The sequence below is a fragment of the Harpegnathos saltator genome, unplaced genomic scaffold (genome assembly GCF_003227715.2).
Source record: "Harpegnathos saltator strain DR-91 unplaced genomic scaffold, Hsal_v8.6 scaffold61, whole genome shotgun sequence".
NCBI lineage: Eukaryota > Metazoa > Arthropoda > Insecta > Hymenoptera > Formicidae > Harpegnathos > Harpegnathos saltator.
Genome location: NW_020230438.1, coordinates 870,689 through 888,022, shown reverse-complemented (window position 1 = coordinate 888,022; position 17,334 = coordinate 870,689). Strand labels below are relative to the sequence as shown.

The 17,334-nt window shown below is 51.4% G+C and overlaps 1 protein-coding gene across 4 annotated transcripts in view; it reads right to left on the bottom strand.

Moving 5' to 3' along the window:
- The window catches only part of Trpgamma (Transient receptor potential cation channel gamma), an 89,803-nt gene that overhangs the window by 15,499 nt on the left and 56,970 nt on the right, over window positions 1-17,334 (bottom strand). For all 4 annotated transcript variants that reach the window (XM_025304463.1, XM_019841156.2, XM_025304460.1 and 1 more), the window contains 4 exons: window positions 11,471-11,757; window positions 4,352-4,482; window positions 1,886-2,120; window positions 238-386 (listed from right to left, as the gene is read on the bottom strand). In XM_025304463.1, the coding sequence (XP_025160248.1) occupies window positions 238-386; window positions 1,886-2,120; window positions 4,352-4,482; window positions 11,471-11,757 (802 nt within the window). The remainder of the gene's footprint in view (window positions 1-237; window positions 387-1,885; window positions 2,121-4,351; window positions 4,483-11,470; window positions 11,758-17,334) is intronic.

Below are 17,334 nucleotides of genomic sequence, written 5' to 3'. Positions count from 1 at the left end.
GCTGCCACTTTGTAAATAACACGGCGCGAAGGAACATCACGTTTTTCAATCATCCAATAATCACAATAATCAATAATCAAATAATTACAAGATGGAAATTTTGCCTTCGGTGTGTCGAATCGCGCGAAACGCGCCGAAACGCAAGGATCAACCTGTTCGGGATATCCGACGGAGCGGATATGAGGCGATGCGAAATTGTCAATTATCGCGGGGGTGTTTAACGAGGAGGTGTCTTACCCACAGCGTACGTCGTGCGGCATCGGCAGGGTGGATCCGCGATCCAGCAGGATCTTTATGATTTCGTAGTTGTCCCTGTGAGCCGAAAGGATCAACGGCGTGATGTCGGGCGTGAACGTGGCTGTTTCAGCGGGCAGAGCCTCCCAGCTCTGGAGGATTAAAGCGGAAGTCATTTACTGCTCTAGAATTCAGTCTCGCTTGGTGCGCAGTCCTTCCTTCCTGCTCCTCTCCGCCGGCCGAGTACGAGAGCAATTTTTCCACTTATCAATCCCCCGCTCCTCCTCCCCCCCTCCTCCCCTCCCCTCCTCCTCCTGGCCGCGAATTCCGTTTCCGCTGTACGAGCCACGCGACCGACTCTTCGTAATTATCGCGCTTCGACGACCACGCTCGGCGTTTTCATTTACTTTTCACTAACGCGAACCCCGTAACGCGATGAAATAACGATGTGCCTAAGTCGCGTTGGCGGAGGAGGAGGAGGAGGAGGAGGAGGAGAAGGAGGCATCTCGTTCTGCGCGGACAATCGGCAAATAATCTTCCCCTCGTGCCGGAGCTCGTTGGCATTGTACTAACGTAATCGGCTTAATCGGTCATCGTCACGGGCGGTAACCCTTTCCTCGCGGGGATCCAATTTTCCTCATATAATGAATTCGCCCATTCGTGCATTTTCTCGCGCGCCCTGCCGCCCGCGCCGCCGCGGGCGAACATGATCCCTGAAGTCCCGCGTAAGCTGATTCCTTGGCAAAGCCGATTAAAGCCGCCGTTCAAAATTTCGTATTCTTCTCGTCCCTTTGTTTTTGCCCTTCCCTCTCGACGGCAGATTCGACGTCTCCCGTTTTATCGGAGACGCGCGCGGAGAACGACTTCACGGAGGTCGTTCACGAACTGCGGAGTCGCCTTTATGACGTGCATTACGACCGCTGGACGACGGCAAGACTGCTGGTGAAGCAGCCGAAACGACGCGCGATCGATTTACGACTTCAATCGCTTTTTGCTATCTGCATATCCGGTCTAGACGTACGCCGCTCGCGTCGCGTCGCGTCGCGTCGCGTCGCGTCGGGATCGTTGCGACGGCAACGATGTAATCAGCGATAACATCCTCGTTGATCGGAAAACGTACCCGTTTTCATCTCACGTATTAAAAATAGACCCGCCGTAAGATCGTCCATCCATTTCTCTGGTTTTATTATTATTGTTGTCATTTTCCCTGAGGTAAGCCCGAGGTGAATAATAAAATCGAAACGTTTCTCGATTGAATGTAAGAGCAGGTTTTCTCTCTCTCTCTCTCTCTCTCTCTCTCTCTCTCTCTCTCTCTCTCTCTCTCTCATACATGAAATTTCACCGGGACGCAGCTCCCGCTTGGTTCGCTCTCGCTTGCTTTTATATTTATCTACTTAATTGTTATCGCTCGGTCTGTCGCAACTCCGCAATCACGCACGACAGCGTCGGAGGACTTTCAAGAAAAAAAAGAGGAGACGAGATAAGTGTGCGCTACTGAAAACAAGGGAAGGAAGTTTAACACAAATCCTGTGCAAATCGCGTGCTATTAATAAGATGAGGCGCGAGGTAAATAAATCCTTGATAGGTCCTCGCTGTCTGCCAAAGTACGTTGATATTTGCATATACAGAAGGCACGTACGAAGAGGCTTACATGGGGCTCGCCATTCCTGTGAAGGGTCTCCTCGTGCTCCAAAAGGACCTCCACCGCCTCGACGAATTCCTCGGAGATGGCGTGGAGGAGCGCATCCTTGGTATCGACCTTGTGCTCTATTAAGAGCTCCACCATCTCCAGATTTTCATTATCGATCGCCATGAGGAGCGCCGATCGTCCGAGGGGATCCACGCAGTTGATGTTAATATCGGCCTCCTGGGCTTTTTGGAGCATTCTGCGGCGACAGGGGATATCCGAGAGATTGATAAATTGCCATCTAGGAGTCCTTAATACGTGCGCTGTCGCGCATAAGCGTACCGAGCGGAATTTTTTAACGAGATAATTTCGCCGCATGCGTGCACGCGCTCGCGGGCAAATACCGAGACCGATAAATTCCGCGAGAGTTAGGAGTCAATCATAGATGGCAATCAGTTTCAATTACGCGAATGTGAAGAGCATAGCAGAGGGAATTCCGGAAAGTTTCGAAATCGCGGCCGAGCGAGCTTCGTAAGATAATCAGCGGATCCTTTGGCACGACCAGCTGATGGGAGAGACGCGCTTGGTCCTCTCGTGCTTAAGGAATGCGAAATGGCACACACACGGTAATGTTCTTCCGTAATATCGAGAAATGGTCTATTCTCGCTGGAGTTAAATGAGATTTGATTAAACGTAAATTTGGCGAGATGACGAACGCACTCGGTCGGAAATCCCGTGATATTTCGAAACGATATTTACGACTCGACATTGGGCGACATGTCTTCGTGAAAAAAAAAAGAAAGATGCGAGCTAAGGTCGAATTAATGCCGGAAGATGAAACGGGACTCGCAGTCTTCCCGGGAATTAAACGAAAGAAACTTTTCGCTCAACGCGGCAAACACTTGGTTTCGCAAAAAACGTTGATTGCCATTAGCCCGTATTTTCTCTCGTATACACAGGAGAGAAGTTTTCTCTTCCACGCGCGGGGGGCTGCTATTCGTACGACGGGTCTCCCACTCGACACACTTGCCATCTCCATTTCTGCGAACACGTGCACGTGCACATGCTCACAACTAGGATAACGAGAGGAGATAATCGAACGCTTGCTTAATTCGAGAAGGAATGGGAGAAGGATACACGTGCGTGACGCAAATAGAACTTGTGCTATGTTTGCACATAAACGAGTCTCCTACTTAGGTGAAGATATCTTGCACGAGTAAAGGAATATTCTTCCACTTTTCTCTCGCCACTTCTTTCTGTCTGATATAAAACATACGAGATATTTCAGAATTATAGGTAATTGTTTAATTTAACCAATAAAAAGGTGACTGGTATCAAAGAATAGAACAGAACTTCTCAACAGTCAAACGAGATTTAAACTTTCGATATAAAAGTATGATGATTCACAGGAACAACAAAATGTGCGCGCGCGCGCGCGCGTGTGTGTGCGTGTGTGTGTAAACGATCGACGTAGCAACCTGTAGATAATCAGTACTTTCTGCCGCGGTTATTTAATTTTACTAATTAATATTCATGTCGAAGAAGAATAACTCTGTGTCTAGAAACACGGTACAAGTTTTATCTTCCCGGCAGATCTCTTGGTCACGCCACGATTTCTGCAAGCGAACAGAGAATCGACAGAGAAGAGATCCCGACCGCCGCGCTATCTATCGGCTCGACCGCGGAACTGCACAGTCAGCGGTCAGCTGTTGTTTACTACTGCTACGCGCGAGCACATGCTCGAGCTGCCAGCTGATGCGGCGCGGGAGTGGGGGCAAGGCCGCACCGCGGTAGAGTGGGGTGAGGACTTATCGCCACTCGCACGCGTTGTGTCAGCTGACTACCCTGACCAAACGGTCGTTCACTTCGCTCACGCGCGTAGCGCGTAGTAAACGCGCCACTGATCGTCTGATGGTGAGCGCGCCGAAAATTTAAAGAATCGCGACTCGCGAGCGAACGCGACGTAGAGATGCGAAGCAAAAACGAAGCATTTTTTCTTCTATTTTACATCCGACGCACGATGTCATCTCCGACTCCAATGGTTGAATCAAAAAATACTAAAATTATAATAATTACACGTCTCAATTTTTTAAATATACTGACCGTTCCACTACATGTATAATAATGTATAATGCAAATACCGTAATTTGCGAAATGAGCAGCCGAATATTTTACAGAACAATTGCGTTTATCCAGAATCTGCGTTTATCAAGACATTTCTATTTGCTTTCGCGGATTAATTTCTATCAAAGGATCAAGCCTCTACCTATTATTCTGAAACACTTGCATATGCATACGAAGCCTGTAAAACCCGTCGAAAATATTTCTAGACTGTCAAAAGACAGCGATCGCAGTTAACGAATAAACTATATTAAATCCTCGCAAAGTTTCTTCTCACTTTTCTCTCGGCCTTCCCTCCTATCCCAATTCCCAGTGAAAAGCGACAAGACGGACAAAATATAAATTTCGTAACCATAAATTTCCACTCGCCTTCTGACGGAAGCCACGTCTCCACGCTCGACAGCGAGAAGATATTTCTTCTCCTGCAGCGAGAGGCTGGCCATTTCCTGGTGGGGCCTCACCACGTTCTCTTCCTCCATCATGCCGTGTATGCTGTGTCTCTGGAAATGCAATAATCTCATATTATACTTCCAAATGTACGCCAAGATGTACGCTCTTTCTTCCGTAGTACACGGCTATGAGGAATTCAACAACGATCGAGGTGAATTAAGAATGAGCACGGCGTTTTGGAAGCAGCGACGACGGCGGTGTAGAGCAGCTGTTGTTTAATCAAATGTTCCATGCAAATGCGAATTACGTGAAGAGGGACATTCTCGCAAGATAAACAATGTTTGAAAACCGCAATTTCCGTGGCCGCTGGCGCATTCAACGGGAGGGGGGGAGGGGGGCGGGCAAAGTCGGTCGTATTTTTCTCCTTTGCGTCTCCCTTACTCTCGTCTCGTCGCGAGCCGCGCTCGCACGGCTCTTCTCACGTACCGTCCGCCGGCGACGTCCGTCTCTAAATATTTTCGTGCGCTACTTATCCGGTACACTGTGCGGGTTGTCGCGGGTTACACCAAACGCGCATTAAGTTACACATATGTCCCGCCGTTTCAGCTCCCCGCGCCATTCTCGTCGCACAGTCGTCTCGTTATTGTAACCGCGCGATTCACGCTACACAGCTTCGTGCAGCGCTCACGCGGAATTTGGATGCAGCATTTGGAAAGCGGATATATCCGCATGCTAGAGAGAGTGTGAGAGTGTGTATGTGAGAGAGAGAGAGAGGGAGAAAGAGAGGGAGAGAGAGAGAGAGAGAGAGAGAAAGGGAGGCAGAAAGCAGTTAACGAGGCGAAATACGCCAGGCTGGAAGGCTCAATCGCAGTCTCTGATGACTGCATTCGAGGAATGTGTAACACAAATTGCCCGTAGCGTGCTTTACATCGTAATCGTTCGCTTCTACGAGCGAATACGTCGACGAATCCAAAGTCCAAGTTCAGCTCGGTGGAAATCAATCGGCCCTGTCCGCGGCGACTTTTCAATCGACTCCGTTTTCCTCCCCACGACGATTTTTCTCTACATCGGGTAATTGTCACTCTTTTGCAACCGCGTCGCCGTGGTGGAGTCGCACAGTTGCTGACGCAACACTCGCTCCCGTAATCAAGACGAAACGGAAACGCGCGCGCGGTGTGTGCGCTCGTGCGCCAGGAAGATTCGTCGAACTTAATTTGTTACGCTATCAAATTATCAAGCGTAAAACAATATCCCTGCCGCGGTCCGCGGTTGATATCGAAATTACTGAGACGAGAATAAAACGCGGAGCTTTATCACGGGGCACGGGGAATGGAAATTATCGTTACGACCGGCCAAATTATATCTCGCTGTGTTTGCGCGTGTACAAATTAGTCCGATTCTATTTCGGACGTGGGACATAAATATAAAATCCGTTTAACGGCTTATTTTACGCAATCCGACGTGGAGAGGGAGAGAGAGAGAGAGAGAGAGAGAGAGAGAGAGAGAAAGAGAGGAAGAGAGAGAAGCGCACGTGCACCTCGTCGCAATCAATTTTACATTGTCACGAGCGCGGATGCGTCCAACGAAATGGATATCCAAAGCCGTGAATTAGCAATTTTACTATCGATTATCGAGAATCACTGGAAAACCATCGCGTCGCCTAAGCGTGTGCGCGCGCGCGTATGTGTGTGTGCGTGTGTGTGTGTGTGTGTGTGTGTGTGTGTGTGTGTGCATACGAGCCGGTCGGTTCTCGCGAATTCATACGCCGATCATAATATCTGTCGTTCGTCCGCGCGATAACGGCGATCTACATTGCGCGAAACCCAATCGCCAAACACGTGCGCGATGCGTCGCCGAGACGGACACGCACGCACACACGCGTGATCGTCGACGCAATCCTGCGACGGCGACGTCGTGTCGACGCTTGACTTTCGAGTCGCCGACGGCGAGGCGTAGCTTCTGAGACCTTGATGAGTCTACTTTCAGGAGGGACGCAAAACGCGCGCGCGCAACCATCGCGAGCGAAAAAGGGTCGCGCGCGCGGGCCTTAGGGCCGTGCGGAGTATGTATGATGGACGCTGTTTGTCGAGGGTGCGCCGGTTCGACAATTAAGGCGCGGCCTGGCAAACACTCGTTGTCAGTAGCGGCCTTCGCGGTATTATGTCTCTCGGTATCTCAAAGCCGAGTGCCAAGCTCGTCGCGCTGGGACACGCGCTTTTTTCTCCGTCTCCCTTCGCTCGCCCCCGGCTCCGTCCGCCTCTTCTCCCCCGTCGTTAGCTCGCTCTCTCTCTCTCTCTCTCTCTCTCTCTCTCTCTCTCTCTCTCTCTCTCTCTTTTCTCGGAGAATAAACTAGTTTGAGATTTTTATGACCTGAGAAAGCGGCGGCGGCGTTCGCGCTCGCGCTTATGGCTCGGAGAATTGTAGCCATGGATTTACGAGAGAAATACTGCACGTCACGGAAGCCGAGTCTTTAATTGCAGCTACATCGCCGCTATATCGTCGTTGAAGTAGAACGCGCGCGCGCGCGCGCGCGCGATTGTGCACGCCGCGTCCCGGACTAACAAACTAACTTTATATTCCCGCCCGTTTCTTTAAACGAGCCGCGAAGAATAGTAACGTCGAATAAGACGCCCGGAGCGCGGTCTGAAAGCGTTGCCATAGAGGCCGCAGATACTTCCCCGAGAGAGAGAGAGGGAGCTCGGGAAAGTGCTTTCGCGTTTCACCGTGTTCCATCGCGGAGAGATATCAGGGGGCTCAGAGCGGGAATATTCGAGGCAAGGGGCAGGGGTTGGGCGGGGCGAGACGGGAGAGACCGGTGGCTTCGCGCGTGGATTGTATCGACGGCCTCAATCTCGGATATTGATCCGCCTCCCCTCGAGAGTGAATTCCTCATCGTTATTGTTCGGCACGTTTGTTTTCACAAGAAAAACCCCGCCACTTCCCCCTCGGAAACGGCGAGTTCGCAGGAGCGAGGCGTTCTGTCGAAAGACTCCCGTCCGTTCCGTCGGCAAGCCGTTCTCGGATTTACGAACAACGGGGATTAGATTCAACACCACGCTCACTGCGAGGTGTCGCGCGGCATCTCGCTCGGTGTCGTCGTGGATTAAATACAACGCACGGCAGTGCCTTTGTGTGGTGAGAGCGGGGGGCGGAGAGGAGGGGGAAGTAGGGACAGAGGGGCACTTTAAAGGATTTCGGATCTCGGCGTGCTCATGTCGAGCAGCGTGAGCTAACGCGGCTTGCAAATCCCGGGATTCCTCGAGGAAGTTACTCGACCTATGTCGACGCACGCAGGGTGCGAAGAGCGACTCAATGAACAACAGAATCGTCCTCATCCCGTCAGACGTTCCCGTTAAACACGATGGATACTCTCCGTTTACCGAAACGGAGACTCGGCGAAAGCGCATTCCCGCCTCTCAGCTGGTAACTCGCGTTTGTAATTTAATTATCGAAAATTGTAGTGCAATTCGATTATCGGTCATTTCATTATCGGAAATTGAGGAGACGACTCTCTTATCTAGAGAGAAAAGTCATCCGGCGTGAACTCGGCTGCTCGTCGAGTGGCGCGCTGCGAGGAATGGAAGGACTCGGAAGGAAGAATCCGCTGCTTTACCCCGAGCAAAAAAATTGTTAGGGCCATTCTCATGAAGTATAAGGCCCCGATAAGGCTGAAAGTAGGATGCCCTGAAAAGGGATGCCTCATTATTACCACATTACAGCGTCCGAGATGAATCTTTTAGGGAACATCTTAGATTTAATAAATAAGACTTTGATAGGGAAAACTGATAAGAACCTCGGAAGGATCTTTTAGGGATGCCTTAGATCTTATGAAATAAGGCTTCGATAGATAAAGCTAATAAGGACCTTAGAAGAATTTTTTAAGGATGCTTTAGACTTAATAAATAAAGCTTTGATAGAGAAAGCTGAGAAGAACCTTAGAAGGATCCTTCAAGGATGCTTTAAATATACAAAATCAGGTTTTGTTATAGAAAATTAATAAGATCTGAAACGTGTAATAAAATTATCATAGTTTAGTATTGTTTTAGTAGGTACGCTCTATCTGGTTTTTTTAAAGATTTTCTAATTATACCGCGATTAAAAACAAATTTTATTAGTTTTATTAGTTGCCATATTCATTAGTCTCTTCCAAGGATTTTTCTAGTCTATGCCTTCGTCTGGAAATGTAGCAAACCTTAGTAAAAACAGTAGCAGGATTTTCCTGTGTATATAAAGTATGCTATATTTAAAAAATTTTTGTTGTATACTAACAACGTGCTGAAGAAACAAAGAGATTACAATCTAAATTTCTTGGAATAAAAAGAACAAATATTTTTACTCAAGCGATAATAAAAATATTTTCTTATAATATGCCCTCGTAATATTGCTTTACAACGACCCATTGAATCTTTTGTTGCACATCTTGTAGGGTCCTTGTCTTTCTACCCCTACTAGGGCCCGATTGATGTTGGGGACAAATAATCAGGACCTAACCAGAGCCCTATTAATTTTTCTACTCGGCCGCGGAGAGAGACGCTGCGTGGAACTTGCGCTCGCAAGAAGGAGCGATCTGTCCTCAATTCTCGCGTCGGACCTATCGCGCAACGATTAGTGCCGAGTGCGACGATTAATCGGCTGGGCACACGCGCGCCTATTGTTCCGTCAACCTACTTCGCGCGTACGCCTCAGACCGCACGGGCTCTATCTACTGCCTTGAGCGGCCGCTTAGGTGCCTGCCGTCTGCTGCCCGTACTCGCTCTCTGTTTCTACCAGCTGCATTCGGCGGCTGTCTCCGCCGGCGCATACACTGTCTGCACGTGCACTGTCTGTAACCACTGCGGCAGTCTGCGGCCGACTGTTCGTGTCTGCCGTTTGTACCTGTTACATTCGCGCCTCGCGTGTGTGACGAGGCTGCGTTCTTTCTCTCTCTCTCTCTCTCTCTCTCTCTTCTCTCTCTCTCTCTCTCTCTCTCTCTCTCTCTCTCTTTTCATCGATGACAAACTATGACGATATATTATACTTTTACCATCTTCCGCAGTGTGTGTGTGTGTGTGTGTCCGGTGATCCATTGTCACTCGCTAACATATTTATGAGGGCGCATACGAGCGACGCTACATAAATTAAGCGAGCGAAAAAACTCTCGTCGAGCGAGGCGCAACTGAAAGTCCATTGGAATAATGGCAGGCTCTATAGCGAGCGTCGCGCTTCCATGTACGCGACTAACAAAGTCGCGCGATTAAAAGTTCGTAGACTGTCACGGAACTGGCGTCGTCGGGTGTCGCGGAGCGAGCGGTTTCGCTCTCTCGCTCAAATTCTCATCTCCGATCGAGTGTTCCCTAGCCCGCGTCGCGTTATTCAAATCAGTCATCAATGACGGGCGGGCGCAAAATTCGGTCACGTGATACATCGGGATTCAGTGGTCGCGGTCTCGCTGCGCGAGCTCACTCGGGGACATTTACGAGGCACTAAAAGATGAAAGCGTGCCGTGCGCGCTGCAGCTTTTCATCCCCGAATAGATTAAACGTGCTCGCGCCCGCACGCAGTGCGTCTCGTGCGCAGAGTGCGTTCCGAAGCGACGGCAAGTTACGACGGCGTAATCAGATGGTATCCCGGAAGCGGGAAATCGGAAGGGCGGCCGGGCGTGCCGTATCTGATCCTTTTCGGAAATCCCGCCTACTCGTCGTTTTACGAGAGACGATAAAGAAGCGAACGCTCCGTCGCGGCTAGTCCGGACGAGCGGAAGTCCCGGGAAACGCGCGCGAGATTTCCGTCTCGTATTTCGTCCTCAGCACGATCCCTTCGACTTGGACCAACCGTACATAAAAAAGATACATAAAAAAAAGAACAAGCCGAATAGCGATCGCGCGTGTCCTTCGACTCTCCCCCCTGGGACCATCCTCGTCAGCCGAGGCGCGCATCTCTCTCTCTCTCTCTCTCTCTCTCTCTCTCTCGCGCGCGAGACAATACCATGAATTATTCGAGAAAAGCGCGGGAAATGATTCGGCAATCGGAGCAAACTATTCGCGGCTCCTCTCGTCGCTAAATAATGCAGCCTTGTAGGGGACGGCAAGGTACGAGGAATTCGGTCGAGCACGAGCGGGGGGGGGAGGGGGCGGGGGAGAGTTCGGCCTTATTCGAAGGTTAAATGTTCGTGTGGTGTACCGATCAATCGCCGGCCGAGATATCACACATGCCCCGCGAGTGTTCGACCCTATGCAAAAATAATCGTCCGGTCTATCGCGTCGTCTGCGCTGGACGCGGTTATCGAAGCAGCATTAAGCTTTAATTTCGCTCGACCCGGCCCCGGCGACTGCTGCCCCTTCCTCGCGTTTCCTCGCACCGCGGCACCCCTGGACCGCCGGAGACGGTCAGGCAGAAGAGGCAAATCGCTATCGGGGCCAACTACCGGCGTGCCAATAAAGGACGCGGAAGAGAAGAGCGCGGCCGTTTCACCCCCGCGCGCGCTGCCGCTGTTTCGACGGCCGCTGTCTGGCGGCAGCAAACCGCGCGCAAATTGGATCGGCATCGGAACGTCGTTATCGGCCGCCGCCTTTCCTGTTTCTTTCCGCGGCTCTCGTCAGACTCGATGGAGCTTCCCGACGACGCAGAGAACGGGAGATTTATGCGGGACGGAAACCGCTCGCGCGCGCGCGCGCGCGCGACTTATTCTTAGTAGCCGGGGGAATCTACGACCCGATAACCTTTCCGCTCGCTGGACCGTCGCTGGTCGGACTTCGCGATTTAAATTGGTAACCGCACCGAGCGCGCGGCTCTCACGCTTCTTGCGGGCCGAGGTATTTGTTGCGCCGACAATCGCAGCCGGGGCGCAGACACGAGCGGAGGAAACGAGCTTTATAAATAAAAGATGAATTGGCCGGCGAGGGAGATATGTCCATCGCGCGATGCTTAACGGCGCAAAAGGAGCGAGCTGCTCTCGAGGAAGTATAAGAATCTCAACCCAATCTGTTCGTTGAATACATAAAACTTGATGCCGACTCCCCCGAGGTAGCAGACGACAGCGAGTTCGTTTCCGCCCGCACGCGAACATCGCTGCTCCCTCCTCAACGGAAGCTGAAATTCGATTCGACGTTTGTCCGATACCTTGACTTTTTTGTCCACTTCCGGCCGCTCGAGCAGACAGGTTGTCTGCTGTTGAGCGACATGGAGAGGCGGTGGAGGCGCCTCGGGGTCGAAATTCACGTGCTGCCCGGCGCCTCTGAGGAAGCCACCGACGGTGGTGATTCGACCCCTCGCTGTGTCGAGGGCCGCCATTCTCAGAGGGAAGTCCGTGCCACCTCCGCCTGGACCGTCGTCCTCTTCACCGACAACGCCTTCACCAGGGGTTGTACCGCCCCTGGCGAATTGCTCCTCATCTTCGTACGCGCTTTCTGAAACACACAAACGCCCACCTGTTAGGTCCCTCGTGACGAAAGGATCGACGATGTTTTCTTTTCTTTTTCTTATCATGAGGGAAATATCGATATTAGACCTCTCTCGCCTCCGGCGCTGAATAACCGAATGCATCGTGTGCGCGAATACAGGTCGCAAGCGAGAGAGAGAGAGAGAGAGAGAGAGAGAGAGAGAGGTCCATCGGCGGAATAGAGAGCGAGACGAGCCAAGGCTACGTCCCCGATGAACTATTCGAAAGAATGATGGATCGGATGATACACTCTCTTTTATTGGTCATGAGCAAGCACACGCGAGAGAGAGAGAGAGAGAGAGAGAGAGAGAGAGAGAGAGCGAGAGCCGAGAACGACGCGCGCAATAATATGTCGATGCCCGTATACGTAACACCGCCGGCGTTTCACGTCATCGGGCTCAAAGCGGAAAGTTTAATGGTGAAAGTCGACGATTATTAACACGTCGGACGAGCGACGCCCCTCCAGTCGGGACAATGGACTTGGAAAGTGTGTTAGGCAGCCGGGATTGTACCGAAATGAGGTCTACGCGTTATCAGCGCTCATTACCCGCGTCGATGATATCTGGGCTCCCCTCGTCTTTCTCGCGTCATTTATCAACTATGTAAATTTTACTTGCCGAAAGTGAGCCTCGCGATCGACGACTCGCTCTCTCTCTCTCTCTCTCTCTCTCTCTCTCGTAGAACGCGGACGGCGCGGCGGCCAAACGAACGAACGAACGAACGTAAGCCCAATCCGCTGCAAAAGCTTCGAGAGGGGAATAATTGTTCTCACGGACGCGCGTTCGAGATAAGCGCATTCGTAAAACCCTCGCGACAGCGAGAGCGTTTTTGCGGATGGGTTTTATTAATAAGTGGGGGATCTCGAGCGAAATATCAGCGGAGCGCTCGGGAACAATTAAAAGCGATTTTATTTCGTCGTGCCGCATGAGCATCGATCGCATCCGCGGCGCGGCGACGAAACAATCTCGCCGACCCGCAGCTGCGCCCGCAAAAAGTGATTCGCGCTGTTTATCGGCGCTAAAGTCGCACGATGGCTCGTTCGTGGAATCGAGCCTGGCGACTAACACCCACCGAGTAGTCACCGACGAGCATAAGCGCGGCGCGCGTCCTCGCGAACTAATGAGCAAACGAGAACGAGAGGGAAAAAGCGCGCCTTTATTACCGCTCAATCCGCGAAAGCGGAATAATTGTCAGCCCCGTAATTCGCGGCCGTAACACGAGTCATCTCCATTTCCTTGGGCGCTCGCTATTAATCTCGATTGCAAACACGCTTTACGGGGGGGACAACAAACTACCCGCATTACTCGCTCGCTCGATGACGCGCCATCGCGGCGCTATTCGTAAAATGAAATTACTAAGGACGAACGAATTTGCGTAAAACCCCCGCGGCGCTGCCGCCGCGCATGCAGCGCAATAACGAATTCATGCGCGTCCCCGCGAAGTCCCGATATCCGAATCAATAGATTGCACCGGAAAGCTTATCGCGCTACAATTGAAGAAATGAAAACGAGGCAGCGGACAAACGCTCGCTTTACACGCGCTCCGGTCCGTGCGAGGCACGCACGTTGCACGAGCGCAAGTGGCAAATTGCGCAAAGTCAAACGGAAGAGTGGCGAACGAACGAAAATAACATGACAAAGCAAATAATGTTTCAATTGTTAACCACCAACGAAAATGATTCGTTCGCGCGCGCGCGCGCGCGCGCCGTAATTGCGCGGAATCATCCATTTGATCGCGGCCGCGCGGCAAATGGATTTTAAATGTTGTAAACAGCGCGAGCTGACGCTGTCGACAAAATGACGATTTGTACCAACGAGGAAACTGCATTAATAAACGCTAATGAGACCAACATCTGAGGAGGAGGAGGAGGAGGAGGAGGAGGAGCGCGCGTCTGCGACAATGCGTGCAACTCGGATAATTGCTCGAAATTATAATACACGAGCGGGAAGGAGCGCGAACGAGAGGAGGGCTGCGGCAGGAGGGTACAACCGAATGCGCGTGCGAGGTGGCTGGGCAACAGCTGGGTATTGATAGAGCTTGCGCTAAATGCGCGCTCAGTGATGCGGCATCTGTCTCGCGTCGTGTCGCCCGCGCCGCACACGGACGGCAGTTTATTCGCCGATGCGCATATTTGAGTAATCGTTCAAGGAACTCGAGCGTGCGAAGCGAAGCGACGCGACTGGAAATCCTCCGGCGGAATTCTCGCGTCGAGGAAATATCGCTGAAGGACGCGGACTGTGCTAGATGAATGGTCATGCCATGGCTGTAGCGACAAGCGGGCTAACAAGCCCAAGCTCCCTCTCTCTCTCTCTCTCTCTCTCTCTCTCTCTCGTCCTCTTATCGTTCTCCGAGTGCTCGCGCTCATCGCGTCATCGGAACGCGTATGCTGATCGCGTACGGTGAAAAATGAACGAAGCGGCGCGTTAATTTATTCACAAGAGAGCGCTTCATCGCGCTTCGATGGGATTTTAATTGAATGAAACGTTCGGCCGCGGCGCGGCGGCCGCAGCGGAGTCGCGAGAGAGAGAGAGAGAGAGAGAGAGTACACGGAGACTCCGCGAAATTGCGAAAGTCGGTTCTGCCGGGCGTTCGTCATGCTTTCTCGCTATAAATAATTCACGATACGCGCGCCGGCCGAGCTCATAATGGATATGAACACACCCGACAAAGTAGCGCTCCATTCTCGCGAGCTGAGCTCCCGGTTGCATTGTTGCTCGTCGCGCGAAGACTCCTTTACCCCGTGGTAAATTGTTGAGGAGTCTTCTTCGCGGAAGCGGCCTATTTGACGTTCCTCGCCGCCGCGCCGCCGAATGAGAAACGTGGGTGTATATTCCCCGAGATAAATAAGCTGTCCCAGCGGATATTCGACCAATATTCCGGGAGTGTGTGTTTAGGGATGTTCTCCCCGTGTACGCTGTTATATAGCTCATGATGCCGGGAGAGCACGTAAAAATTGAATTGCAAAAGCATAAAACCGCAACGTCCTGAGAGCCGACGTGTGTGTACCTCCGCGCAACGTTGTCGCGCTCTTCACAACGACACGATCTACACGGCGGAGTCGTTCGCAATTTTTCCCGCTTAATTTTCTCCTCTTTCAATCATCGAGCCCGCGATATTGCGCGATGCCGCGCGCGTCCCGATATCGCTTCCTTCGACGCGAACTTTGCCGCGCGACGTACGTCCGCGGCGAATTTCCGAGAGTGCCTTTTCTCGAGCGGAGACATTCTCTCTTTTTACGGGGCGAAATAAAACATTTTATGTCGCAGGGCAGGATCAACTTTTAACGTTTAGTTTTTTATGTTTGCCACACGTCGGGGCCCGTCGGCTTCAAAGCTTTATTATACCGGACGGAGTTATTTGGTCGATAAATTACATGCGCCGCGGCGCGGAATAGAACGCCGAGCTTAAGCTTCGCGGTTCATTGACAAGTTGGTAATGGAATTACTTGACTGAGTTTCAAAACCTGTCGCTTAATCTCAGACGAGGTTCGTTCGAGGCTACGAGATAAACGGTAAACGTACATCAGATACGATAAATGTGCTCACGGTAAATTACGCGATGCGTCGCGAACTACGCGCAGTTCGATGGGGAACTTGCGAACGCCAAACGCGGTTAGGTTGCGCGCACGAAACTTGTATCCGCGAAGCTTCATTATTCGCAAAGCTGCATTATTTCTTAACTTTGTCTGAAAACTGTACTGCCACCGCCGAGCACCGCGAGCCTGCTGAATCGTGATCTGTACTGTAAGCCTATTATACATTTAGCGATGCAAGAGTCACCTTATTTCTGTTTCTCGCAAAACATAGAAAAATGACGTCGACTTGTGTCGTCCACCAATGGGCAGCACCCGGTGTCATTATCGTTACGTCATTGTTATATAGCTTCCTTATACATATAGTGTCCGGGATTTTTTGGAAACAAAAAATTGTGAAGATTAATCGGATCGAACTGAGAAGAAAAGTCAAGTACCATTTTGCAAAAATCGCAACAGTTATTATTAAGTTATTATAATGGACATGAGTGTCTTGAGCTTTGAACCCTGAATTTTGCATCTGTCGCTAGGCACAATAGCCGCCATATAATTGTAGATCAAGTCATTCTGAACAAAAAGTCCTTTACCATTGCACGCGACGTCGGCAAAAACGTCGTATTGTCGTAAAAAGTTACAAAATAAGCAAAAATCTATAGACTGAGTCTACCCAGACTGGATCCTCCACAAGACGCTGCGAAGTGTCTTTGTCTAGTTTCTTATCGGAAAAAACTTGGACAAAGACAGAACGCCTACGGACAATAAAAGAAATGATATAGCCGTTCTTTGTCTTCCTGTGTCTTGTCTTCGTATCTTGTCTTCAAATCTTTCGCATCAGGGTATTATTTCCCCCTAACGTGAACTCGCGCGAAACGTGAAAAGCATGAGTTGCATGAGTACGAAATTCGTCAATAGGGAGCTTTTCACCAATTCATGCCGAAGAAGAAGATGAACGCGCTCGATACCGAAAATTGGCACAGGCTGAGTCTACAAGTCCGTGCAAAAATCGCGGATGATTATTCGAACGCTGTTTCACGTTCGACGAGCGAATTCGAGATGCGCGCGCGGCTCTGAAACTGGAACGTCGAGTGCCGGCCAACTTCGCGGCGAGAATTGAGACGGCGGCCGCGGCGGGATTACGGCAAAAATGTCCTCCTCGATAGAGCGTATTCGTCCGTCGTCCCCGTAGGCGGACAGACGGAGACGTAGCCCGCACGTTAAACCTTCATCAGCGCGCGGATGGCTCTCTCGTCGGCGTTGATAATAGAATTATCCCGAGCCCAATTTCGAAATCTGCCGCTTAATCGGCGATCAAGAACAAATACGGAATTGCGGAGAGTAGCCTATGCGCGGCGCCCGACCTCCCTCTCTTGCCGCTGCACCTGTTGCACGCGCCATCTCATACCTGTCCGGTAAATAATTTTCCAACCGATCGCTGTACCGCCCGCACACACGGACGTGCATCCTCGTCCGCGCGTATGCGCGCGTCATGTCTCCCTTCCTCTCTCTCTCTCTCTGGTTTATCGTCGCCCGAATGTTCCGCGAAAGTTATCGAATTCCCGGGCACCTCGCGAGACGCGTTCCGGCGGCGAGCAGAGTGCGATAAATTAGCGCCGAAGTCTGGCAATATCTCCCCCCCCCCCCCGTCGCGGGGAGAGAAGCGCGAGGCGGCGTCTGCCTCGGCTGCTAATAAAAATAACATATACAGGATGTTGCTGATCGATGGCGCGCCGGGGGAGCGTACGCACCGCTTTTAGATATGAGAGAGCGGGAAATTACGGGTATAAGGCATAAACCGAACGAGAAGAATGTGTGTACGCCGCGTTCGACCATTAATGAGCCGCGCTCGCGCGCGGTGTGGTCCGCACGCGAGGCAGTTATGCCGACACGGAGCGGTCGTTATGCGTCGGAACGATAAGAAAACGTTGTTAATTACGGCCGGCCGGTTTTTTTGCGTCGTCAACGTCCGCGCGTTGATTTAGGAATCGCGTTACCGGGAAAGGCGCAGCGCGCTGC